Source organism: Tachyglossus aculeatus, chromosome 12 (genome assembly GCF_015852505.1).
Source record: "Tachyglossus aculeatus isolate mTacAcu1 chromosome 12, mTacAcu1.pri, whole genome shotgun sequence".
Lineage (NCBI taxonomy): Eukaryota > Metazoa > Chordata > Mammalia > Monotremata > Tachyglossidae > Tachyglossus > Tachyglossus aculeatus.
The window spans coordinates 33,248,705-33,276,543 of record NC_052077.1 but is presented as its reverse complement, the minus strand read 5'-3'; the positions used below and the strand labels follow the sequence as shown (position 1 = coordinate 33,276,543).

At 43.7% G+C, this 27,839-nt stretch overlaps 1 protein-coding gene across 3 annotated transcripts in view; it reads right to left on the bottom strand.

The window, feature by feature from the left end:
- Positions 1-27,839, bottom strand: part of PALLD (palladin, cytoskeletal associated protein) — a 454,922-nt gene that overhangs the window by 239,863 nt on the left and 187,220 nt on the right. For all 3 annotated transcript variants that reach the window (XM_038755083.1, XM_038755084.1, XM_038755085.1), the window contains exons 6-9: positions 26,389-26,530; positions 25,205-25,228; positions 3,767-3,886; positions 47-392 (exon numbers count right to left, since the gene is read on the bottom strand). In XM_038755083.1, the coding sequence (XP_038611011.1) occupies positions 47-392; positions 3,767-3,886; positions 25,205-25,228; positions 26,389-26,530 (632 nt within the window). The remainder of the gene's footprint in view (positions 1-46; positions 393-3,766; positions 3,887-25,204; positions 25,229-26,388; positions 26,531-27,839) is intronic.

Here is a 27,839-nt window from a genome sequence, read left to right as displayed (position 1 = left end):
AGTGGGGTTGGGAGGGGGGGAGGGCAAGGAAGGGAGGGCTACTCACAGTTTGGGTTTGGCAAGCAGTGGTGGAGGCTCCTTGATGGGGGAAAGCACAGCGGCAGGCGATGGGGCAGGCCTGTCCTCGTGAGCTTTGCCGTTCATCACTCCATTGATGCCATGGCCCAGGTGGATGCCATTGGTCTCCCCGCCGGCGGAGTTGAGCTGCAGTTGGAGGGCAGCCATGCCAGGCCTGATCTCAGCCGGGTTCGCCTGCTGTTTCTCCAGAGGCTTCTTCGGGACCGGCTCCAGGGGGCTGATCTCCGGGGCCGGAGGGGGCGGAGGGAAGGGCTGGAAATCATCGCTTTTGGATTCCCTTGTCGACAAGTTGGGTCCACAGTCTTCAGTGCTGGCTAAAGGTGGGAGAGGGGAGAGGAGAAAGGAGGAGGGTGGGTAGCAGGGGGAGGGGAAAGATAATGCTTATCCAACCCATCAATCTTCAACTCTCATTGATACATTGAAACACACCGAGTTGTTAATTCATTAAACAGGGGGTTGCTGAGTTGCTTTCATTAAAAGCGGAAGCCACGCCAGCTGGATATTATTTCTGGACAACTTTCTCGACTATTTATGCTCGTGTTGAATGACTCCGGACCATTCATCTCTTAACTCTGCCCGTGGAAGGCAAAATGTAGCTGGTTATGCAACGGCAGCATTTGACTGATGGGCTTTGGACAATGCCTGACGAGGAACTTTGTTAGCATGCACTGCACAAGCAGAAAACACCATAATGGAGTTTTGACCTCTTCAGCACCTCTAACCCAACGAGTTAACTAAAAATTTAAAAGAACTTAACTTTTCCATTCCACAGGGATGTTTTGTGATGGGGAACATTATCCCTGGTTTAAAGACAGAGAAGATCATCATCATCAATTGTATTTATTGAGCGCTTACTGTGTGCAGAGCACTGTACTAAGCGCTTGGGAAGTACAAGTTTAGCGCTTGGGAAGATGAAATGTTTAAGTAGCTTGCCCATGAAGCAAGACTATTCCATGTCGGGTGGTTGCAAAACCAGGTTGCTTCAAGCAATCAATCATATTTATTGAGTGCTTACTGGGTGCAGATCACTGTTCTAAGCGCTTGGGAGAGTATAATGTAACAGAATCGAAAGACACGTTTCCTGCCCACTATGAGCTGCAGAATAGATGGTGGTCCCATGGAGGTGCTGGGAGGGGGAAAAGCTCTCGCCAATCACACCTGGGCTTTTGTGGCCAAGTGTCCTCTCAATGTCCTGCAGACTTGGGGACAGTGGCAATGTTGCAGTGGTGGGAATGTCACCGGGACAGCCAAGGTGGCCACTGCCAAGACCTGACTCTTAGGGAGCCTATTCAGGAGAGCTGAGCAGAGGAAGGGCATGCCTAGTGGATAGAGCATGGGTCTGTGTCCTAATCCCGGCTCTGCCACTTGGTCTGCTGTGTGACCTTGGACAAGTCACTTAACTTCTCTGGGCCTCTGTTAACTCATCCGTAAAATGGGAATAAGACTATGAGCCCCATGTGGGACACAGACTGTGTCCATGAGAAACAGCGTGGCTTAGTGGACAGAGCATGGGCTTGGGAGTCATAGATGTTGGGTTCTAATCCCAGCTCCACCACTTATCAGCTGTGTGGCTTTGGGCAAGCCACTTAACTTATCTGTGCCTCAGTTACCTCATCTTTAAATTGGGGATTTAGACTGTGAGCCCCACATGGGACAACCTGATTACCTTGTATCTGCCCCAGCACTTAGAGCAGTGCTCGGCACATAGTAAGCGCTTAACAAAGACCATCATTATTATCTTCTAGACTGTGAGCCCACTGTTTGGTAGGGACCGTCTCTATATGTTGCCAACTTGTACTTCCCAAGCACTTAGTACAGTGCTCTGCACACAGTAAGCGCTCAATAAATACGATTGAATGAATGAATGATTGTTTCTGTTGCTGAATTGTACTTTCCAAGTGCTTAGTAAGTGCTCTCCACACAGTAAGCGCTCAATAAATATGACTGCATGAATCTAACCCAGTGGTTAGTACAGTCAGCACTTAACAAATGCCATTAGACTGTGAGCCCACTGTTGGGTAGGGACTGTCTCTATATGTTGTCAACTTGTACTTCCCAAGCGCTTAGTACAGTGCTCTGCACACAGTAAGTGCTCAATAAATACGATTGAATGAATGAATGATTGTTTCTGTTGCTGAATTGTACTTTCCAAGTGCTTAGTAAGTGCTCTTCACACAGTAAGCGCTCAATAAATATGACTGCATGAATCTAACCCAGTGGTTAGTACAGTCAGCACTTAACAAATGCCATTAGACTGTGAGCCCACTGTTGGGTAGGGTCTGTTTCTATATGTTGCCAACTTGTACTTCCCAAGCGCTTAGTACAGTGCTCTGCACACAGTAAGCGCTCAATAAATACGATTGATTGATTGACTGATTAAAAAAGAAAAGGAAAGAGGAGCAGCAGCAGCAGTGGGGAGGTGCAGTCACAATCGGTCAATTGATGGTATTTATTGAGCAGTTATTGTGTGCAGAGCATTGTACTAAGCACTTGGGAGAGTGCAATACCACTGTGTTGGGAGAGTACAATACTGTATTCCCAGTCCACAGTGAGATAGCATAGGAGCAGGCCCCTTCTTCCTTTCTGCTGAGAATCATAAATGGCAAGGTCAGGGGGACTCACAGACGGGGTGGAAACCAGGCCACCTTTGGCTTCAGGATCTCCACACTTGAATTACTCCCACCTACTGTTCACACTCTCTGTCAAGGACTGCAGCTCTCTCTGTTCTCAGTTTGGAAGGCCATAGGGGAACCGATTCTGAGCTTTTCAGCCGTTTTTGTTTTTCCTCTGCTGCCATCTATAGCCCCAAATCCTCGCTTTCGAGGAATCACATCTACTAAGGTAAACTGGACTCAATGATCAAAACGATCAAATGATCCACGGGAAAAAAGGGCCAGAGAACACGGGGCATAAAAATCATAAAACAACAAAGGGCAGAGGGCTGTCTTCAGGCTTGCTTATGAACTGCCTGGCCTTAAAAACTCTCCCGGTGACCTTACTGATTTCTTTTTTACAATTCCATGCTGTTTTTTTTCCCCTCTTATGATGGCTAAGCCTGGCTGAGAACGAGAGATTATTTTTCATTTCCCAAGAAGTGTTTTGCTATTTCCCCACCTTTTCACATCTCTCCAAGGATTCTCTTCTGGGGTTCTTCAATAATTGGATTAAACAATGATCACATGCGCATCTGCACTGCAGCCCGTCTGGTGCAGTGCTGATTCAGCTGCAGCTGTCTGACATTAACAAGACCCTCTCAATAGCATTTGGATTTCTGGAAGACATTTCCAATATTCCATGTCCAGCAGTTTTTCTTTTTGTGTGTCTGCGAGGCTGGGTTACCCTCAGAAAGCTTGCTCCTTCCTTCAAGGCAGTAAGCGGATTGTGGGCAGGAGACTCTCCCAAGCACTTAGAACTGAGCTTTACACATAGGAAGCACTCACTAAATACCACTGATTGATCAATTCAAGGTCTTCCTCACTGGAAATAACTTTTATTCCTAGACCTGGATTAGCTCTCACCAGTACAAAGCTCCCTATGGTAAAAGATCGCTGCCTCTGAGCCAGCCAGGAAGCAGGGGTGTCCCTTTGTCTGGAGAAGATCTTTCTGTAATGATTAACTACGCAGGTGTTCCAGACATTGAACAGTCTCGCCACTCCAGCACTTGGTCATTCTTCAACTTGACACATACCTGAGCTGACCACCAGCTGGGCAGTGCTGGTCACTGACCCGAACTCATTTCTCGCCGAGCAAGCGAACCTTCCTGCATCTTCGGGGAAGGTTTCTGCAATCACCAGGGTGCAGATTTCCTCTGGAAATGGAAAGAGATGAAAAAGTTAATCCCCTATAGGTCCAGGCTTCAGTAGAGCAAATCACCGACTATGCCGGAGAGTAATTAAAAGTTTATATTAAAGACTTATGCCCTGGGACTGCAAGCACCTTATGGACAGGTACTTTAATAGTAATAATAATTGTGGTATTTCTTAAGCGCTTACTATGTGCCAGATACTGTACTAAACTCTGGGGTGGATACAATCTACATGTCACCTGTCTACGCGTTTTGTTTTGTTGTCTGTCTCCCCTTTCTAGACTGTGAGCCCATTGTTGGGTAGGGACCATCCCTATATGCTGCCGACTTGTACTTCGCAAGTGCTTAGTACAGTGCTCTGCACACAGTAAGTGCTCAATAAATACGATTGAATGAATGTCACCTGTCTACGTGTTTTGTTGTCTGTCTCCCCCTTCTAGACCGTGAGCCCATTGTTGGGTAGGGACCGTCTCTATATGTTGCCAACTTGTACTTCCCAAGCGCTTAGTACAATGCTCTGCACACACTAAGCGCTCAGTAAATATGGTTGAATGAATGATTACAAGCAAATTGGGTTGAACAGTCTCTTTCCCATATGGGGCTCACATTCTCAATCCCCATTTTACAGATGAGGTAGTTACAGATGAAGTGCAGAGAAGTGAAGCGATTTGCCCAAGGTCACACAGTAGACAAGAGTGGGAAGCAGCATGGCCTAGTGGTGTGAGCACGGGCTTGGGAATAGGAGATCATGGGTTCTAATCTCAGATCCAGCACTTGCCTACTGTGTGACCTTGGGCAAGTCACTTCACTTCTCCGGTCTTCAGTTACCTCATCTGTAAAATGGGGAAGCAGCATGGCATCATGTATAAAGCACAGGCTTGGGAGTCAGACGGTCATGGGTTCTAATCCCGGCTCCTCCAATGTCTGCTATGTGACCTTTGGCAAGTAACTTCGCTTGACTGTGCCTCAGTTACTTCAACTGTAAAATGAGGATTGCGACTGGAAGCCCCATGTGGTTCAGGAACTGTGTCCAACCTAATTACTATGTATGTACCCCAGTGTTTAGAACAGTGCTTGGCACATAGTAAGCGATCAACAAATATTATTGCAATTATTATTTAGTGACGGAGCTGGGATTAACATTATCTCATGCTTCTCTGTTGAACCTTAAGACTGTGAGCCTCATGTGGGACAACCTGATCGCCTTGTAACCTCCCCAGCGCTTAGAACAGTGCTTTGCACATAGTAAGTGCTTAATACATGCCATTAAAAAAACCCTTCAACAGAGCTTAGTACAGTCCACTGTACTTGATAGATGCTCATTGAATGCCATTACTCTTACTCAGAGAGGAGACTGGTAAATTAAAAAAAAGGCTAACAAATATTTAATACTTATACAGCTTCATTTCTGACGGAAAAAATTACTTCAGAGGGTTCACACATATGCTTCCTCTTTTAAGAGAAAGCATATGTGTGAACCCTCTGAAGTAATTATTTTCCGTCAGAAATGAAGCTGTCATTGGCAAGCTATCATCTCATGTTCTCAATCTATACTCACTTGCTTGGTGAACTTATTTACTCCCATGGCTTCAACTATCATCTCTAAGCAGATGATACACAAATCTACATCTCCTCCCCTGTCCTCTCTCCTTCCCTCCAGGCTCGTCTCTCCTCCTGTCTGCAGCACAGCTCCACCTGGATGTCCGCCCGCCACCTAAAACTCAACATGTCTAAGACTGAGCTCCTTATCTCCCCTCCCAAACCCTGTGCTCACCGTGACTTTCCCATAACTGTAGACGGCACTACCATCCTTTCCATCTCACAAGCCTGTAACCTGGGTGTCGTCCTCGACTCCGCTCTCTCATTCACCCCACACATCCAATCCATTACCCAAACCTGCCGATCTCACCTCCGCAACATCGCCAAGATCCGCCCTTTCCTCTCCATCCAAACTGCTACCTTGCTGGTTCAATCTCTCATCCTATCCCAACTGGATTACTGCAGCAGCCTCCTCGCTGATCTCCCATCCTCCTGTCTCTCCCCGCTTCAGTCTATACTTCACTCTGCTGCCCTGATTATCTTTGTACAGAAATGCTCTGGGCATGTCACTCCCCTCCTCAAAAATCTCCAGTGGTTGCCTGTCAACGTACGCATCAAGCAAAAACTCCTCACTCCTGGCTTCAAGGCTGTCCATCACCTCGCCCACTCCTACCTCACCTCCCTTCTCTCCTTCTCCAGCCCAGCCCACACCCTCAGCTCCTCTGCCGCTAACCTCCTCACTGGGCCTCTCTCTTGCCTGTCCCACCGTCGACCCCTGGCCCACATCCTACCTCTGGCCTGGAATGCCCTCCCTCCGCACATCTGCCAAACGAGCTCACTTCCCCCCTTCAAAGCCCTACTGAAAACTCACTTCCCCCAGAAGTCCTCCCAGACTGAGCCCCCTTTTTCCTCTGCTCCTCCTTCCCTCCCCATCTCCCCTACTCCCTCCCTCTGCTCTACCCCCCTCCCTACCCCACAGCACTTGTGCATATATATACATATTTATTATTCTCTTTATTTTATTAATGATGTGTATAGATCTATAATTCTATTTATTTTGATGCTATCGATGCCTGTCTACTTGTTTTGTTTTGTTGTCTGCCTCCCCCCTTCTAGACTGTGAGCCCGTTGGTGGGTAGAGATTGTCTCAATCTGTTGCCGAGTTGTACTTTCCAAGTGCTTAGTACAGTGCTCTGCACATAGTAAGCGCTCAATAAATACAATTGAATGAATGAATGAATCTGGGGAGGGTCCCCCAGGATCTTTTAGAGGGTTTTCTTCTCTGCTGGGGCTATTGTTCATAATAATAGAATGACTCCTCCACAATTGTTTCCTTTCATCTGTGTGTTTGCTAGGCTAAGTTACCCTTAAAAATGTCTTCCTTCCTTCAAGGCTGTAAGTTCCTTGTGTGCAGGACCCATGCCTGCTGTATTAAGTGCCCAAGCACTCAGTACAGAGATCTTCAGATGGTAAGCACTTCTCTGATGGGTGGATTGGTCAGAGCAATAGAATGACTCCTCCACAATTGTTTCCTTTCATCTGTGATACAGAGAGGCTTCAAAACCTATGGGAACGACCCATTTGCAAGCAATATATTTGGTATTTAAAGTGAAAAAACAAGTGTCATACCTACCAAAGAGTTCTTTAAACAAGAACCCTGAATTTTAATTTTGTCCACTGGGCAAGGGCTAGGCCCAGAGCTTATGAGGAAATGAACGGGAACACACATGTGGGATTAAGACACTGCCAACGTGGGGTTATACAATCCTGTCACTCCCAAAAATCTGAGATCTGTGGGCACATCTGGCCTTAGTCTCCTATTTGCTGACTGAATTATTTTGAAGTTTTCCAAATGGTCCTCTCATTCAAACTCCTGGCACATGAGTGAACAAAGGCAAAAAGCATGACTCAGTGGAAAGAGCCCAGGCTTTGGAGTCAGAGGTCATGGGTTCAAATCCCAGCTCTGCCAATTGTCAGCTGTGTGACTTTGGGCAAGTCACTTTTAACTTCTCTGTGCCTCAGTTACCTCATCTGTAAAATGGGGATTAAGATCGTGAGCCCCACGTGGGACAACGTGATGGCCTTGAATCCCCCCAGTGCTTAAAGCACTTAACAAATACCATCATCATCATCATCATTATTATTATTAAAAACCTGCAGAGCTTTCAGCTTTATTTTGAGCAAAACAACCGAGAATTTGGACAGCACTGTAAAATTCATAATGGACTTTTCAGGAGATGCCTTATTAGCCTCAAAACGGTTATGCCAGACTTCTGGAGAGCCTGCTTCTAGTCAGTCAGGGGGCGCCCTATAAGCACTATTTTAGCATATTCCCAAAGACAGCTCCAGTAAACCCTCAATTATCTGAGCACGATTACCCACATTGCGGCCGATAAACGCGCTTTCCCCGTCAGTCATCCTCCTGGTCAGCTGTTTTCCTCATTCTTGGAACCCTGCAGGACCCTCCCAGATGCTACCACCCTCAAACTCTCCTCTTATAGCCTCAGATGCCTGGAAATGATCTGTTCCAACAGCCCAAAACCAAACCCCCAAGATCAGCCAGGATTGAGGAAATGGTTCTGGAGTGGCTGCTGGGGAAATCCACGCTGAATCCATGCTGCTTTAGACATATGATTGATGATGATGATTGGCGCCAGGATTAGTGGGTCTAATTTCCTCTGCGAGAGGTGAGTGTGTGTTTGTGGACTAACCGTGATTTCAATTATCCATGCATGGGCTCCTATCTATTAGCATGGAAAATTGAGGGCATACTATAACCACAACTCCACTCCCAGGACTTTAAATTCACTCAGAATGACTTTAGCCACTTTCTCTTCTCCTTCTTTAAACTTCACTGTTTCTTTCAAATATGCAAAGATATTTTTAGAGGACCTTCATTTTGGGCTTTATGAGTTTGCTTTGCTCTGACGGGTTTCTGGGCAGGCACTCTCAGTGGGTATTGGCATATTACAACTGGCAACCACAAGATGAAGGCTCTATCCAGTTGGAAAAAGGAGTGGAATCGTTCAGACTGTTTTTCTTCACTCAGGGATTGCAGTGTAGAAAGAACAACGATGAACAGCGGCCTCAAAGCATTTCGCTTAATATAATCATAAAACTTTAGACCCTCTTAATATTTTGTTGAGAGGCCGCCTATCTGTGTCAATTAAAAGTAAATTAATTTTCCTCTTTGAAGTTATCATGTGTCCAAAGACTTCCTGTGCCGGAGACACAGGCTGAAAACGAATGACTAATTAAAAGCTCAGCATGGGGCTTCTTCAGACTATCTGGAATATATTTTTTGGCAGTACAGTGGAGTCACTTTGTAACACTGCAGTCAGGATGCTTCATATTACTATTGCATGTTGGGTCTTATCTGACCTATAATGATGATGAATGACTCATGAAAGGCCTTATCAGAAGAATATTGGGTAATTCAAGTTAGGTTACTTGAACTACCGAGTTCGAGTTTTGAACTACCGAGTTCAACAAAGACTTTTCAAAGTCTCATTATGCTTTGGTAAATGTGCCTAAATTTGGATTTGTTTTCATTCTGTATAAATCTTCCAGTTTTCAAAGTGCACCAGCTGAGACTGAAACCACATCCGTCTGTTTTGAATGTCAGCAGAATCTTCTCTATCAATTTTATCCCTTGGGTAATATTAGTAAAGTACGGTGAATCAGCTAATGAATCTAATAATAATAATAATGGTGGCATTTGTTACGCGCTTACTATGTGTGAAGCACTGTTCTAAGAGCTCAGGGGGATACAAGGTGATCAAGTTGTCCCACGTGGGGCTCACAGTCTTAATCCCCACTTTACAGATGAGGTAACTGAGGCACAAGAAGTTAAGTGGCTTGCCCAAGGTCACACAGCTGACAAGTGGCAGAGCAAGAATTCGAACCCATGACCTCTGACTCCGAAGCCTGCACTCTTTCCACTGAGCCATGCTGCTTCCATTCAGACCAGGTAAGCATGGCATAGGTGTTCACCAGAGCTTTCTCTCACAGATGTTCACATTCTCTATGAGCAAATGAAGGGGATCCATAAGTGGGAACAGACAATGAAGACACGGTGAGGTCATCCTCCCTTTATTCCTCTCATCAGTCAGCTCTTTCTAAGGATTGCGTCCAGTTCTAGCTCCCAAATAAATGTAGAGAGCTTGAGGAAGATTCACTGGAGAGTCACACGGAAAATTAAATATTTGGGGAAGAAGGCCCATGAGGAAATGTGAAAGGAACTGGGAATGTTGAGGACTGATTTATGATGGTCTTCAACTATATGGGGGGCTTCTTCACAGAGATAGGGCGGTGATCGACTATCCTAAATTCCCTCCAAAAGCCAAGTACAGTGACATGCACGTTGTGTCAGCCACTCAATAAGTGATTTCTTGTTGATTAGCTGATTCTTAGGAGAGAACAAGAAATAGGCACACTGCAGGATGATTTAAGTTAAAGATGAGAAGCAGTGTGACCCAATGGATAGAGCATGGGCCCAGGAGTCAGTTCTTATCATGGCTCCACCTCTTGTCTGCTATGTGACCTTGGGAAAATCACTTAACTTTTCTGGGCCTCAGTTACCTCCTCTGTAAAATGGGACTAAGACTGTGGGCCCCGTTTGGGATATGGGCTGTGGCCAAACCAACTAGCTTGTATCTATCCCAGCATGGAGAACAGCGCCTGGCACATAGTAAACGGTTAACAAATACCATTAAACAAAAAAGAAGATAAAAGAAATAATTTTCTGGCATGTAGGGTCGGTATTTACCAGGCAATCAATTGATGGTATTTATTGAATGCCTGAGTGCAAAAAGCTGTACTGAGCACTTCGGATAAGAAACCGAAGCAAGATACGAGCTCCCTACCCTTGAAGAACAATCTTATGAGTTGTCATCATGGTCATTATTCAAAGTATTTATTAAGCACTTCCTATGTAATAACTACAATTGTAGTATTTGTTAAGTGCTTACTATTTGTCAAGTGCTTACTATTTGTCAAGCACTGTTCAAAGCAGCTGCAGAAGATACTAGATAATCAGTCAGACACAGTCCCTGTCCCACAGAGTTCTCACAGTCTAAGTAGGAAGGAGAACAGGCACTGAATCCCCATTTTACAGATGAGGTAACTGAGGCACAGAGAAGTTGTCCCTTGCCCAAGATCCCACAGCAGACACATAGCAGAGCTGGAATTAGAACCCAGGTTCCCTGACTCTCAGGACCATGCTCTTTCCTCTAGGCCATATTGCTCCCCTATGTGTGGTTAATTCTGATACCAGAATACTATGATTATTGCTGTTCACTAGCCACATCCAGCTTTTATGTGAAATTTTACATGAAATTCCACCTCCCTAGTTTTGGAACTAAATCAACCCATTCCTACCTCGTACTGATGTCAGAAATGTGAATATTTTAAAAATATTTTTAAAAAAGTCATTGCCCTCTAGACTGTAAGCTCCTTGTGGGTAGGGGACATATCTACCATCTCAGTTACACTGTACTCTCCCAAGCATATAATACAATGCTCTGTACACTGTAAGAACTCCAATACCACTGACTGAATGGTGATCACCAAGTGCTGTAATAAATAACTTGACGTCTCTGTCTCTGACCTTCAGGATTTTATAGCTACAATGGAAGACTGTAAGCTTGTTTTAGGCAGGAAATGTGTCTGTTTATTTTTGTAGCCTACTCTCCCAAACATTTAGTACAGTGCTCTGCATGCAGAAAGGGCTCAATAAACACAATTGAATTAATGAATGAATCAATCAATCAATCATATTTATTGAGCGCTTACTGTATGCAGAGCACTGTACTAAGCACTTGGGAAGTACAAGTTGGCAACATATAGAGACAGTCCCTACCCAGCAGTGAGCTCACAGTCTAAAAAGGGGGAGACAGAGAACGAAACCAAACATACTAACAAAATAAAATAAATAGAATAGATATGCACAAGTAAAATAAATAGAGTAATAAATATGTACAAACATATATACATATATACAGGTGCTGTGGGGAAGGGAAGGAGGTAAGATGGGGGGGATGGAGAGGGGGACGAGGGGGAGGTGGGATGAATGAATGAACGGAAGCACCACAACAGGTTAGAAAGAGAAGTAATGGAATTTTCTTTTTCAGAGGTCTTGGAGAGCATAAACCTAAAAAAAAGACAATACCTGAGAGAAGGGAAGACCCAGAGAAGCTTTATTTAATAGATACTCAGCCAGCTCCGTCTCCGTAAATGCAGGTTTCTGTTCCCACTCTGACCAGGTACTGCTAGCGGTCCTGGGTGGTATTCAGGGCCATTAAAGGCTTCCTGTAACCATGTGGAAGGGGCCAAGAATGCCACCGTGTTGTGCCTGCCAGTCAAACCTTCACCTCGGGGGACCCCTGAAACATCAACGCAGAAGTATACTTTTTGGCTGGGCAGGTGCTCGGGGCTGTCCCAGAGCAGTTTGCTTTGGCTCTGCAATAGGCATTTTCCAGCATCGAAGCCTTGTGAATGCCTCAGTGACATTATTGGTTCGCCCGGGGCTGAATGCTGGTTGCTGTTTTTACAAGCGGTTGAGGCCTCAGACGGTCCAGAGGGAAGTTTAAAGAGAAGCAGCATGGCATAGTGGATAAAGCACGGGCCTGGGAGTTGGAAGGTCATGGGTTCTAATCTCGACTCTGCCTCTTGTCAGCTGTGTGACCTTGGGCAAGTCACTTTATTTCCCTGTGCCTCAGTTACCTCAAATGTAAAATGGGGATTGAGATTTGCTTGTATCCACTCCAGCGCTTAGTACAGAGCCTGGCACATAGTAAGCACCTAACAAATAACATTATTATTATTATTATTATTATTATTATTATTACTATTATTAAGTTTAGAGGGATTGATTAGACAGCCTCTCAGGGGTGATGGGGTATTTGATGGCCCTCTAGTACTAAGTAAAATGGCAGTACTGGTCAGTAGGTTCACAGGACTGCGTTGCCCTGATTTCCTCCCTTTATTCATTCCCTCTTCCTGCCCCACGGCACTTATCTGTAATTGATTTATCTACATTAATGTCAGTCTCCCACTCTAGACTGTAACCTCTTTGTGGGCTGGGAATGTGTCTGTTATGTTGTACTCTCCCAAGGGCTTAGTACAGTGTTCTGCATGCAGTAAGTGCTCAGGAAATATGACTGACAGGACTGTACTGCGAAAAGTGAAAAGACATTAAAAAAAGCCCCCCAAATTAAACAAAGTCACAAGTAACTCTGGGGAAGTTTCACAAAGCATACATAGGTCTCACAGACCCCTCTATACAGCACCTGTATATATGTATATATGTTTGTACATATTTATTACTCTATGCATTTATTTTACTTGTACATATTTATTCTATTTATTTTATTTTAATATGTTTTGTTTTGTTGTCTGTCTCCCCCTTCTAGACTGTGAGCCCACTGTTGGGTAGGGACCATCTCTATATGTTGCCAACTTGTACTTCCCAAGCGCTTAGTACAGTGCTCTGCACACAGTAAGTACTCAATAATTATGATTGAATGAATGAATGAATGAATGAACAGGCATAGAATCCCCATTTTACAGTTGAGGAAACTGAGGCACAGGGAAGTTAAGTGACTTGCCCAATGACACACAGTAGGCAAATGGCAGAGCTGGGATCAGAACTCAGGTCTTCTGACTCTCAGGTCATGTTTCTTCTTTAATATATAAGGACACTCTTCTATGGTTTCTCTAGGTGAAGGCTTAATACCATTTAAAAGGTCAATTTGTGAGGTTCTAAGATTGGAGGAAGTCATGAGGAAATGAGAAAAATGAAGCCCTATGATATTTAAAATCCATCTGGTAACATCTTACCAAACAAAGGAGCTGAACATCTGCAAAATAAATTTTGAGAATGGATGGAAATCAGGAAATGACTCCTTTAGTCAAAGAGTCTTAATTCTCCAAAGTGAAAAATTTGCTTCAGGTTAGGAAGCACCTTTGAGTTGCTCACATAGCATTTCATCAGCACAGAGTCTCATCTTCACTCTCTGCTCTGAGACAGAAGGGGCCATTTGAGGGCAAAGGATTACAGGCACTAAAACAGAATATATTTCCCATTTGTAGCAATGCTCGTTTCTCTACAGTTACCAAAGAAATAGTCCCTTGGAGCAAAGCTTCCCAGAGGGCAGCTTGGAAAAATGTTTTGCCAATGCTTGACTAAAAGAAAACGAAAACTCATCCTGTAAGCTGAAACCTGTGTAATGCGGAGGTTTGCCAACTGTTAGTTGATTACTAGGTCACTTGGACATCAGTGGAGAGTTTTTATAGCTGCTGCTCCTGCTCCTCCTCCTTGCTCTAATGTAACGGGAACACGTAGAAAGGACTAGGTATCCAAAATAAATCCTTACCTCACCCTCCAAACTGCGCTTCTTGGAAATGGATCCTTTGGCAGCACATCTTAGTGGAAAGAGCCCAAATTTGGGTGTCAGAAGATGTGGGTTCTAGTCCTGGTTCTGCCATTTCCCTACGGGTTGCCCCTGAGCAATTTACAGCCCTCACAGTGCCTCACTTTCCTCACCTGTAAAATGGGGCTAAAATCCCAGGTCTCTCTATCTCTTAGACCATGAGCCCCATGTGGGACAGGCCCTGTGCCTGATCCGATTGTGTTGTATCCACCCCAGAGCACAGTAAGCACTTAATAAGTACCATTATTATCGCTATCCTTCTAAAAATAGAATTCATTTGTTTGAGGAGGGAATATTTATAAGGTTTGGTACCAAAAAAGAGAAACGATAATAAAAAAAAATTGATTTCCCATTTTATGAGTTCAAGCTCTTCCCAATTTGTGATCTAAACTGGTTGTGATTCACCTAACTTGAGAAGCAGATTAACTGTTTGCTCTTGAGAGTGTCTGAAGCAGTTAAATTCCTGCTGTGGATAGCAGAGGAATATAATCCATTGTTTTTTATATTTGGTTGGAAGTACCCCAAACAAAGAATTGAACAGGTTTTTATTAACTCCCTTCTTCGCTCTTCACTATTTTCTCATGGTACACATTATTTGCTCTAAGCAGTGGGATAGATACAAGAAAATCAGGTTGAACACAGTCTGTGTACACATGTGAGGCTCACAATCTAAGTCGGAGGGAGGAGGATTTAATCTTCATTTTACAGATGAGGTTACTAAGGCTCGGATAAGTTAAGTGACTTGCTCAGGGTCACACAGCAGAGAAGTGGTAGAGCCAGAATTAGAACCCAGGTCCTCTGACCCCCAGTCCTGTGGCCTTTCCATACTGCTTCTATCTCCCCAAAGTTTCCTCGATAAAAGATTGTTTTGAAATCCAGTACAAGATTCTTACCAAAGCTATAACATCTCTGTTACTGGAGATTTTACAATTGAGGGGAGGCAGCAACCTTTCTGGGATTGCTAAAGAAAAGAAAATTATTACCCAGAGGCAGGGGGTAGGCTGGGGGACTCTCTCTCTCTCCCTCCTCCTTGAAAGCTGGGAAGTTCAAACATGGCCCTAGGTTTTACAACAGGCACTACTATCCAACACAGAATGGTAGAGCTTTCTGAAGATAAAAGGTAGGTGCTGGGAAGGGTGAGATAGAGATATAATATAATTATTATATGGTTATATATATATAATTGTATTATATTATAACATCTTTAATTCTATTATAGCTTTCATTCTATTTGTTCTGATGATTTTGACACCTGTCTACATGTTTTATTTTGTTGTCTGTCTCCCCCTTCTAGACTGTGAGCCCGTTGTTGGGTAGGGACGGTCTCTATATGTTGCCGACTTGTACTTCCCAAGCACCTAGTACAGTGCTCTGCACACAGTAAGCGCTCAATAAATACGACTGAATGAATGAATGTACTTCCCAAGCACTTAGTACAGTGCTCTGCACACAGTAAGTGCTCAATAAATGTGATTGAATGAATGAATGAAAGGAGAGAGAGGTGGATCCATTAAGGAATATGACAAAAGAAGACTTCGGATTGTTCATTTTATTTCTTCCATTTCTGAAATTGAGATGGAACTTCTGCCATGAACTTTTGTACTCTCTCAGTTACATGTGTGTGTGTGTGTGTGTGTGTGTGTATGTGTGTGTGTGTGTTTGTGTGTGTGTTGGGGTGCATGTGGGGTGGAGAATGATGAGGGGGAGTGTTGGGAGGGGTCAGGGGGAGACTGCAAGGGAAGAAAGCCTAAAACCATGAACAAATCCCACAGACTGAGCATTAAAGATCAAAAGAACTAGAATGTAAAAGTTGATGACGCACTGTCCCGAGGAGGACCGGGGAGATCTTCAGTTCTCTCCGAAAAATGTGATGCGGTGAAATCTGGCATTCTTACTTGGTGCTATTTGCTAGATAGGACAGTTTTAGCTCAGGTTATAAATCACATAAGCAAAAACAAAGCCTATTACGCAAGGTTCAAGGTAAGTACTTATGCTCTTCAGAGATCCATCTTTAAGGCATGAGGCATTGGGCCTTGAAAGATTTTATGGGAACAACTCCCTGGCCACCTAAGAAAAATTATTTTATAAATTATTCTTCTCACAAGCCACTAGACAATTGCTTTCAGTAATTCAATAGTTTGTGGCTGCACCCAGACAGCTGAGTAATAGCCAAAGCATCAACAGCTGGCAAATGAGTCTTGCTTCCCCTTTTTTCTTCCCAAGCAGACTGCTCTTTGAAGGATTCAATCACCATAAAGTCAGAACGTCAAAGAAGAAGCACAGAGCAGGTAATTTGACAAACGGATGTCGACCTTAAGTAATCGGACTAGCTATTAATTCACAAAACAGTCTAAAAAGATTTGTGATGTAAGTTGACTTCCGTCTAGACAGGGAGAGGAGTGTAAAATACATTAGACAGATACAACTCAGCATTGACAGGAAAAACCTGTTTTACCATCTTTCAGCTCTACGCACTCTCGAAGGAAATGATCTTCCCTGTATGTATCCCTCCCCCATATTAGCCCTCTGTAGCTAGCCTGCAGAGAAGGAGTCTAAAGCTAGCTATCACCAAATTCCAATTTGAAAATCCTAACACGTCTGAGGTTTACAACAGTGTTCCCAGGTGTTATGTACATGTACAATACTGGTTAAGGTAACAGAAAGTTTTTAAGATAACATCTGAATGGTAAATATTTTGGTCAAATGCTGGGGCTACCTAAATAGCTCTTTTAAAATGCCTCTAGCTGACTTTTTCTTATCCATCTGCTGGCTCAAAGGTACTCAGCTTTGATTCTGTTTCTGATGCTCATGACAGTATCTGAAGTGAGCCTCGCATAGGTATTATTTGATTGTGTGCATAGTGTGGATTTCAAACACCCCCTCACCCCAACAACAATTTACTCAGGACTTCCCTGGAACTAATTCAACAGATCTCTTAACAGACCAAAGAAACACCCAGCTTTAGTGATTGTGTGCTTCTGTGGGGAAATAAAAGAAGGGGTAGCATTTTCAGATAAACAAAAGAATTGTACAGTTAGTTCTACCGGGTAAAACTTAAATAATTTAACCAAGGTGTCCACTAAGCAGCAGGCATTATCTTCGGTTCTTTAACAAGAAAATACACCGAGGTTCAGTAACTAACCAATGTCGTCAGATAGAAAGAGATGATTTTTACTCAAAGGTCTTGCAGGTTCCATGGCAGGTTGGCTCATTTTGCTCTACAAAGTATTATTCAGGCAAAATCCTGAAATCCCTCCTATGGTGGGACAGGGACTGTGTCCAACCTGATTAACTTATCTCTAACTCAACTCTTAGAACAATACTTGGCACATAGAAAGTGCTTACAAGTACCATTATTATTGCTAAAAATAATAATGATAATAAAATCCTTCAAGATGACATGATCAATGGGAGGTTTTTAATGGCTACTGATTGGTCAGCTTCATAGTTAGTCATATTTGTTGAGTGCTTACTGTGTGCAGAGCTCTGTACTAAGCACTTAGGAGAGTACAATATAACAATACATCAGACACATTGCCTGCCCACAAGAAGCTTACGGCCTAGAGGGGTGTATCACCAGGGTGCCTGATCTTCTGAGGATGGGGTGGTGCCAGGGAAGAGGGAGATGGAACTTTCTGTGAAGCTCGGGAGGAAAGAATTCAGCCGACCTTGGGTGCGTGGACAGTCCACTAAGTGTGCAAGCCCACCTGGTGTCTGCCCAAATGGAAGCGTGGTGGGTGAACCTGGAGCTGGCCTCTGCGGCGAGGGGACAACTTTTGCCGCTGTCACCATCATCACTGCCACGCTTGGGATTGCGGGAGGGGTGGGCGTCAGGCTGGGTTTTGACCATACGCTGGTTGTGGTCAGGGAACGTGTCTGCTTATTGTTGTATTGTACTCTCCCAAGTGCTTAGTACAGTGCTCTGCATGCAGTAGGTGCTCAAAAAATAGGATTGATTGACAGGCTGGGTCTCCCAGCTGGGGACAACAGGAGGGGTGAGAGCCGAGGGCTCTCTCAGCAGGGCCATGCCCGGAAATGCAGGACTGGTGGGATCTACCTCCTTCCCCTCCACACAGCACCTGTATATATGTTTGTACAGATTTATCACTCTATTTATTTTACTTGTACACATTTACTATTCTATTTATTTTGTTAATGATTAATGGTGGTATTTGTTAAGCGCTTACTATGTGCAAAACACCATTCTAAGTGCTGGGAGGTCTACAAGGTGATCAGGTTGTCCCACTTGGGGCTCACAGTTTTAATCCCCATTTTACAGATGAGGTAACTGAGGTACAGAGAAGTTAAGTGGCTTGCCCAAGGTCACACAGCTGACAAGTGGTGGAGCTGGGATTCGAACCCATGACCTCTGACTCCCAAGCCCTTGCTCTTTCCATTTAATTCTATTTGTTCTGATGACTTGACACCTGTCTCCATGTTTTGTTTTGTTGCCTGTCTCCCCCTTCTAGACTGTGAGCCTGTTGTTGGATAGAGACCGTCTCTATATGTTGCCAACTTTTACTTCCCAAGCGCTCAGTACAGTGCTCTGCACACAGTAAACGCTCAATAAAAGCAATTGAATGAATGAATGAATTTAGGCTGGGCTCCCCTGGTGGGGATGTGGCCGGGACAGCAGGATGGGTGACAGCTGAGCCGGGATCCCCCCAGTGGGGTATAATAATAATAATAATTATGACATCTGTTAAGTGCATTATATCTGCTACACACAGTACTAAGCGCTGATGTGGACACAAGCAAATTGACACGGTCCCGGTCCCTCATGGGGCTCACAATCTCAATCCCCATTTTACAGATGAGGTCACTGAGACCCAGAGAAGTGAAGGGACTTACCCAAGGTCACACAGCAGACAAGTGACAGAGCCAGGATTAGACAGGCCGGGATTAGACTGTGAGCCCACAGTTGGGTAGGGACTGTCTCTATATGTTGCCAATTTGTACTTCCCAAGCGCTTAGTACAGTGCTCTGCACACAGTAAGCGCTCAATAAATACGATTGAAGATGATGATTAGAGTGCTCCGTCCACTCTGCCATGCTGCTCCTCTAAAAGCTGCCACCACCAGCACCACTACTAGCTCACTGGGGACAGTAGGAGGGCTGGGAGGTGGGGTTTTCCCAGCGTGGGGCCACACCTAGGACTGTGGGGTGGGTGAGATCTGGGCTGGGTTTCCCAGCTGGGGACGGAGAGCTGCTGCCAGCACTAGCATGCTTGGGAATCTGGGTGGGCTCAGAGCTGGAATAATAATAATAATAATAATAATAATAATGATAATAATAATAATAATAATAATAATGTTGGCATTTGTTAAGTGCTTACTATGTGCAAAGCACTGTTCTAAACGCTTGGGGGGATACAAAGTGATCAGGTTGTCCCATGTGGGGCTCACAGTCTTAATCCCCATTTTACAGATGAGGTAACTGAGGCCCAGAGAAGTTAAGTGACTTGTCCAAGGTCACACAGCAGACAGGTGGAATGTGCCCAGGGGGCAGGAACTAGGCCAGAGGCAGATTGGATTACAATAATAATAATAATAATAATAATAATAATAATAATGATAATGGCATTTATTAAGCGCTTACTATGTGCAAAGCACTGTTCTAAGCGCTGGGGAGGTAACATGGTGATCACATTGCTCCATGGGGGGCTCACAGTCTTCATCCCCATTTTACAGATGAGGTAACTGAGGCCCAGAGAAGTGAAGTGACTTGCCCAAAGTCACACAGCTGACAATTGATGGAGCCGGGATTTGAACCCATGACCTCTGACTTCAAAGCCCAGGCTCTTTCCACTGAGCCACGTGACTAGGCAGGGGAAGCAGCCCAGTGTTAATAATAATAATAATAATAATAATGGCATTTGTTAAGTGCTTACTATGTGCAGAGCACTGTTCTAAGCGCTGGGGGGGGGGGAAAAGGTGATCAAGGTGTTCCATGTGGGGCTCACTGTCTTAATCTCCATTTTACAGATGAGGTAACTGAGGCTCAGAGAAGTTAAGTGACTTGCCCAAGGTCACACAACAGACATGTGGCGGAGTCAGGATTCAAACCCATGACCTCTGACTCCAAAGCCTGTGCTCTTTCCACTGGGCCACGCTGCTTCTCGAATGTTTCACGCTGCTTCACGCTGTTTCTACTGTAGAACTGATAGGTTGACTTCATAACACAACCATAGGAGAAGCAGCATGGCTCAGTGGAAAGAGCCCAGGTTTGGGAGTCAGAGGTCGTGGGTTCTAATCCCGACTCCGCCACATGTCTGCTGTGTGACCTTGGGCAAGTCACTTAACTTCTCTGAGCCTCAGTTCCCTCATCTGTAAAATAGGGATTAAGACTGTGAGCCCCACATGGGACAACCTGATCACCTTGTATCCTCCCAGCGATTAGAACAGTGCTTCACACATAGTAAGCGTGTAACAAATGCCATTATTATTTATGACAACCAAATGCCTCTTATGCAAATCACATCCTTGAGGCAGACTTATCTCCCATAAAGTCCTGCTGTTTGTCCAGTCAGTCAGTCAATCATATGTATTGAGCGCTTACTATGTGCAGAGAACTGTACTAAGCACTTGGGAGAGTTTGTCATAACCATAAACACACACATTCCCCGCCTACAACGAGCTTACAGTCTAGATGGAGAGATAGGCAGTAATATAAATAAATACATTACAGATATGGACAGAGTGGGGCTAGGATGGGGGATGAAAAAAGTCAGGGTGATGCAGAAGGGAGTTGAAGAAAAGGAAAAGAGTTTAGTCAGGGAAGGCCTCTTGGAGGAGATGTGCCTTGAATAAGCCTTTGAAAGGGGTTGTAAGGTTTTTGGAGGATGTACTTGTTCTGTAAATGGAAAATTCTTGGGGGATGTATTGTCTGGCACATGGAAAGCTGCTGGGGGGGACATATCAGCTAGTATATAGAAAGTACTCAGGGATATACAAATCTAGCATACAGAAAATTCTTGGGGTATGTATTCTCTGGTATATGAAAAGTTCTCAGGGGACATACCGTGTAGCACATGGAAAGCTCTTGGGGAATATACCATTTATTACATAGAAAGTTCTCAGGAACACAACAATCTAACATATGGAAAATTATTAGGGCATGTATCCCCTAGTACATGGAAAGTTATTGGAGGATACACTGTTTAGTACTTGGAAATTTCTCAGGGGATATACCGTCATCTACATGGAAAATTTTTGTGGGACGTACTGTCTAGTTCCTGGAAAGTTTTCAGGGGATGTGCCATTCTACTACATGGAAGTAGTAGACTGTGAGCCCACTGTTGGGTAGGGACTGTCTCTATGTGATGCCAATTTGTACTTCCCAAGCGCTTAGTACAGTGCTCTGCACATAGTAAGCGCTCAATAAATACGATTGATTGATTGATTGATTGATTGATGGAAGGTTTTTGGGGTATATACCATCTAGTACATGGGTAGTTCTCACGCACATACCATCTATTACATGGAAAGTTCTTGTGAGATGTAGTACAGTGCTAAGCGCTTAGTACAGTGCTCTGCACATAGTAAGCGCTCAATAAATGCGATTCATGATGATATACTGCCTAGTACAAGGAAAGATCACAGGGGTTGTACCATTCATTCATTCATTAATTCAATCGTATTTATTGATTGCATACTGTGTGCAGAGCACTGTACTAAGCATTTGGGAGAATATAATACAAGAAGAAACAGACATATTCCCTGCCCACAATAAGCTTACAAGCTAGTACATGGAAAGTTCTCTGAGGAAGTACCAAACTAGCACATAGAAAGTTCCTGGGGAACATACCGTTTAGTACCCGGAAAACTTTTGGGGAATGTACTGTCTACTACACAGAGATTTCTTAGGGAACATACCAGTCTAGCACATGGATAGTTCTCAGGAGAACATATCAGTCGAGTACATGGAAAGTTCTTGGAGGAATGCACCAGTCTAACACACAGAAAGATCTTGGAGGTTGTTCAGCACAAAGAAAATTTTAGTCTTAGTATTGCAGCTACTCCTTAAGGGACAAGTCGAGCAAAGTGGGAATGGCAAAACTGGGGGGGATGGGGAGGAAAATCGTAATGGTCTTTAATGAGAATTGCCCAATACAATGTTGAGCTCCCCCTGTATCGATTGGTGCCTCCTTCTTTTTATCCCCACTTTCCTCTGGGACTTTGAGATTTCTGCACAAACACTGCGGATCAACTTAAACTGTACCTTGAACTTCAAGCCAGTGTTTTGAACTTGCTAGCTGATTGCTGGTTTACAATTTTTAAGCCAAAACCAGTGAAGGAATTCAATAAGTGAGATGCTGATGATGAAGTCAGATAACAATTTTATGATAAGAGCTGTCATGCTGATTGGCTTTGAATCAAAAAAGCAACATCAAAAGTGAGCCTAATCAGTTCCAGTAGCGGGGTTGGTATTCTTTTGCTGAGGATTTCAGTTCTAATTACCCATACCACACAAAGGAACACAATATATTAGTGAATAACTTTCTCACTTAACCTAAGCTATTCCTTAGTGATGAAGGAGATGTCTGGCATTTTTCCTAAGGTAGTGCCAATCCCCACCTTTTGAGTTTCTTCAACTTGAAGAAAAAGTTCATTATAAAAAAAACCCTTCATAAAATGACATATAATGATTTCAGGCATGGGTTGAGTTAGAGAAGCAGCGTGGCCTAATGGAAAGAGCACGGGCCCAGGAGTTAGAGGATCTGGATTCTAATCTTGGCTCTGCCACTTACCTGTTGTGGGACCTTGGGCAAATCACTTCACTTCTCTGTGCCTCAGTTCCCTCCTCTGCAAAATGGAGATTCAATACCTTTTCTCCCTTCTTCACTGTGAGTCCCATGTAAGACTTGATTATCTTGATTCTACCCCAGAACTTATTACAGTGCTTGGCACACAGTAAGAGCTGAAGAAATACCACAATTATTATTATTATTTCCTATGCTTAGGCTCAGTGGAAAGAGTCCGGGCTTGGGAGTCAGAGGTCATGGGTTCTAATCCCAGCTCCGCTGCTTGTCAGCTGTGTGACTTTGGGCAAGTCACTTCACTTCTCTGGGCCTCAGTTACCTCATCTGTAAAATGGGGATGAAGACTGTGAGCCCCACGTAGGACCATCTGATTACCTTGTATCCCCCAAGGCTTAGAATAGTACTTGGCACATAATAAGCGCTTAACAAATGCCATCATTATTATTAGTCCTGCTGGGATCAGGACAGACAATAGGAAGTCCTGGACTGGATTTAACCATAGCAGTCTGAAATATCCTCCTGGGATTGGAGGAGTCCCTGCACCACACTCAAAGGTCACTCCAGTCTGGGTGTCAGGCTACTCCGGTTTGGGATTTACATCATCCCTAGTCTCAGGATAGGACTGCGTCTCAGTGGACACCCCTAGACTGGGAAGGTGGGGTGGGTTGGAGAGGGACCTGAAGTGCCTAAGAAGCAGAAACTGCTCTAAGGGAGTTCTTAACCTTCCCCGCCCCACCTACCTATCTTTTTCTGGCCCTGCGTGTCTGCCCTAACTCAGTGCTGGATTTTATTATTCAATTATATGGAAGTTCTATTTAGCAGGGAGTCTTTTCAGCAGGATACAGTATTGTGCAATATTGGGTTACGGACAGAACACCAAGTATTGCATTTTCGTAATCCTGGACATGTCTATTTTATGAGGGGATTAGGAAACTTGAGGAGACCTGTCCTAGCTATGTTTTCAGAAAGCATATTATTTCCATTTCATTCTCGAGGCTATTTCTGAGTCAATCAAGAGTCTTAACTGAGTAGCACTATGTGCAAAGCAATTAAGAAAGCATTTTGGAGAGCTCAAGTGAAGTAAACGACTAGATTCCTGCCCTCGTGGGGTTTACAGTATAATATCCATCACGTTTTTCAACCTCCATTTATGTTTAGATGCAGAAAGTACCAAGCACTTTCACCTAGGAGAGAAGCATCAGTGAAGTAGCATGGCCTCGTGGAGAGAGCACAGGCCTGGGCGTCAGAGGATCTGTGGCTTACCTGCTCTGTTACTTTCTCTGTGCCTCAGTTTCCTCATCAGTAAACTAGGGATACAATACCTCTTCTGCCTCCTACTTAGACAACAAGCTTCATGTGGGACAAAGACTGTGACTGACCAGTATGCTTAATACAGGGTTTGGCACATAGTAAACACTTAACAACTGTTGTTGTTGTTATTATTATTATTACTACTACTATCTGGGATGGGAAGGGTACAGCTTTGCATGAGTTATTTGGTGAAGTTAAAGTTCATTTTCCTCACAGGATCCTGTCTCAGTGGTTGGTGGGGAAAATATCTGAAAATTAACATGAACATTTCCCAAAGGCCCAACACCCTCTTCCTCCTGCCTTCCCTCTACCCATTATCTGCTTCTCTTACTGTGTGGGCTGATGGAGTTCAGGTTAAGGTTCACTTCTGTGTCAATAATACCAGGACCAAAGGCCTCAGACTCCACAAGGAGAAAAAAGGTGTCTGGCTTCTATTGTGTGAAGACTAAGACAGACAGAAACTACCGATTCAAAAGAAGCTTTTTTTTTTTTTGCCCTTCTGCTGACTAGAAATAGTGCCCCAAATGGCAGCTTTGCTGGGAAAAGGAAAAAGTGAAAAGGAATCCATCTGGGGGGAAAAAAAAATGATAGAACAAGTAGGTAAAATCCTCCCTCAGGAGCAGCTCCTTGCCCTAAGGGGCTGTGAATGTACAATAAGACTATTGTGGAAATAACAAATTCTGAGGGCTAAAGGCTTCTGGCTAAGAGCCAGTGAGGCTGATACCACAGCACTATAATGAGGTCCAAAAACCTAGTGGTTCAGAGACAATCTGAGTGGTGACTTCTCATGATTGCAAATGGTATTAGTTTATGGAAATATGCACTTGGGGCACACAATCTAGTCTGCCCAGGGGCCTGTTTGGCTTACATTTTTGGTCTGCTCACATTTGAGAAAACAGAGCTGCATTTGGGGAGCCTAGCTGTTAGTGGTTTTGGTTTGCAGAACTATGCGACAGAAAGTTTCTGCTGGAATTTCAGGGGGATTGTTTTTCTCCATCAGCTTGCAAATAGTTTACAGAGAATAAAGGGTTTCCCTCCTCCCCCAAATTAAATATTAAATCATTAGGTTGTCCCTACTTGCCTGAATGAATTTAGAGTTTCACTAATAAAACACGATGTAGAATACAGTGGGCTCTCCCATGATGAAGAATAGATCGACTTTAAGCGAGTTTCATATTTCCAAAGCACTGCAGAAACAGAGTTCTGCTCATGGCTTAATACAAATATGAAAAAAACCCTATTGAAACCTGAAAGACTTAAAAAAAAATGAATTCTTACCAGGTTCAGCTGTAGATCGAGGTTCTGTTGTCCACGTCATAGAAAAAAACAAGGAAAGGAAGAGAGAATTAGAATGAGAATTCAACCATAATAAACATCCACATCCTTTTACTGTCTATTCCACTGTCTAGGATATATCTGGGATATTCTTTCAATCCCAGCGAGTAATGAAGGCAAGCCAGAGGAGTGAACTGGACTGAACTGGCCAGTTTATTGTTCATCACTTGCAAATTCACATTAATTGTGGCAGTATGCTCTATTCAAAAGAACAAAGGCCTAAGCAGCCTGAAGATTCTGGTATTGGAATTTTTGTTGTTGTTGTTGTTGTGGTGGTGGTTAAGCACTTAGTATGTGCCAGGCATTGTACCATGCAATGGGGTAGAGTCAAGATAATCAGTTTGGACACATTCTCTGTCCCACATGGGGCTCATAGGCTTAATTCCCATTTTACAGATGAGGTAAATGAGGCATAGAGAAGTTAAGTAACTTGTCCAAAATCATAAAGAAGGTAAGTGTCAGAGCTGGGATTAGAACCCAGGTCCTCTGATTCCCAGGACCATGCTCTATCCACTAGGTCATGCTCCTTCTCAACTGCCTCCGGGTCTGCCACTTGCTTGCTTTGTGATCTTGAACAAGTCACTTGACTTTTTAGTTTTCTCACCTGTAAAATTGGGATTTAATATCTGTTTCCTCTCCCTGTTGAATGTGAGCCCCATGTGAGACAGGGACCCTGTTAGATAGATTAGAACGGTGCTTGGCACCTAGAAAGTGCTTAACAGATGCCATAATTATAAGAATTATCATCCTTGAGACAGATTTAACAATTCCTTTCTGCAAAGAAAAGATGGTCTTGGGGTGATTAAGGCCCCCTCTGTATCCTCTCAGTTTTCCTCTCAGGTCTCTCTTACCTGCTTGGTGGCTGTGACAGTGGTGGGAAATGCAAAGGAAAGGTGTGGGGAAGTAGAAAGTGGAGGAAGAGGAGGAGAGAAGAGAGGGAACTGGAGAAGGCAGAACAGTGCTGAGAGTATTGGTGATTTAAAGTTCATCCTCTGGCTTAGCGGAAAGAGCCTGGGCTTGGCAGTCAGAAGACCTGGGTTCTAATCCTGGCTCTGCCACTTACCTGTGCTGGGTGACCTTGAACAAGTCACTACACTTGTAACAGTTCTCCAACAGTGCAGACTTACTTTTCTGCAGAATTCGGAAGTCAGGAGAGTCTTGAATCTCACTGCCTTGTCGAAACCACTTGACCTGCAATGGCGGCGTTCCTCTGACCCTGCACTCCAGAACAACAACCTGCCCCTCGGATGCTGTGATGCTTTGCAGTTCCTGCATTTTGGGGGAGACACACTCCATTAAACCTCCATGCATTTGCAAAATAGACACAAACACCCAAAACTTGTCATAGTAGTTTTAGAAAATTGAAACAATGGATCCAGTACGAGTTAGCCCGGTAGAGAAACACTGATCCCTGGCTTTCCATAATCGCCAATTAATTACCTCAGAAAAGCAGCAGTGCAATCATCTTCAGGTCTGCAAAAGTGCTATCCTACATACAAAATCGGCTTTAGTCCCATCCACATTTTCCATCATCATCATCATCAATCGTATTTATTGAGTGCTTACTATGTGCAGAGCACTGTACTAAGCGCTTGGGAAGTACAAATTGGCAACATATAGAGACAGTCCCTACCCAACAGTGGGCTCACAGTCTAAAAGGGGGAGACAGAGAACAAAACCAAACATACTAACAAAATAAAATAAATAGAATAGATATGTACAAGTAAAATAGAGTAATAAATATGTACAAACAAACATATATATATATATATATATATATATATATATATATATACAGGATTTCCAGTCCTAAGCCTCTCACTTCCAGTCACATTCTTCTATCCTACCCATGCTTATAAACCAACAGAATATATATGTATTTGCAAGGATGAAACCAAAGAGTTTTTTTTTCCCAGTCAAGCCGAGGTTCTTTGAAAACTAGACAAAAAGCAACTGGAACAGAGAAGCAGAAACCGCCTGATTTCCTTTCGGCCTACCCTGATTTCTGTTAGTCCTAGAGTATGGCCTTATAATGAAAATACCATCTGCTTTTCATTTTCCCCGACTTTTAATGTGATTGATTTATGGGACTTTGAAGTGTAAGGGTACACTGAAGATAGATTTCAAAAAACTTCCCTAGAAATTTGCTTTCGATATCCAAGATTAGAAATTAAAAGATAGCATATTTTTAATGTCTTATCCCAGCCATCCACCTAGCTGGAGAAAAATGGGAAGTCTTTTTCCTAATCTTTTTGATGTTCATAAGAGTTGTGATTTTGAGATTCTGAAGACTTGCCCTTCACAGGATGAAGATGGTGAAGATGAGTATGTCAGAGAAAAAAAATCTTTTGTGCACTTGAGCATTTTGTCTATAGGAAATACAGTAATTTTTCTGGTCTCTTGCTATTGGAGTTAATGTTTACAGGTGAGGGTCTGACCTACTGCCCATGGGACATGCACTTGAGTTGTTTTTCCTCTTTGAGACTAAGCAACAAGATTCTCCAGCCTGGCACTCAGGCTTTGTCATCGTGGGACAGGAGTGTTTTTTGAAAGGGGTTTTGAAATGGAAAATTACTAT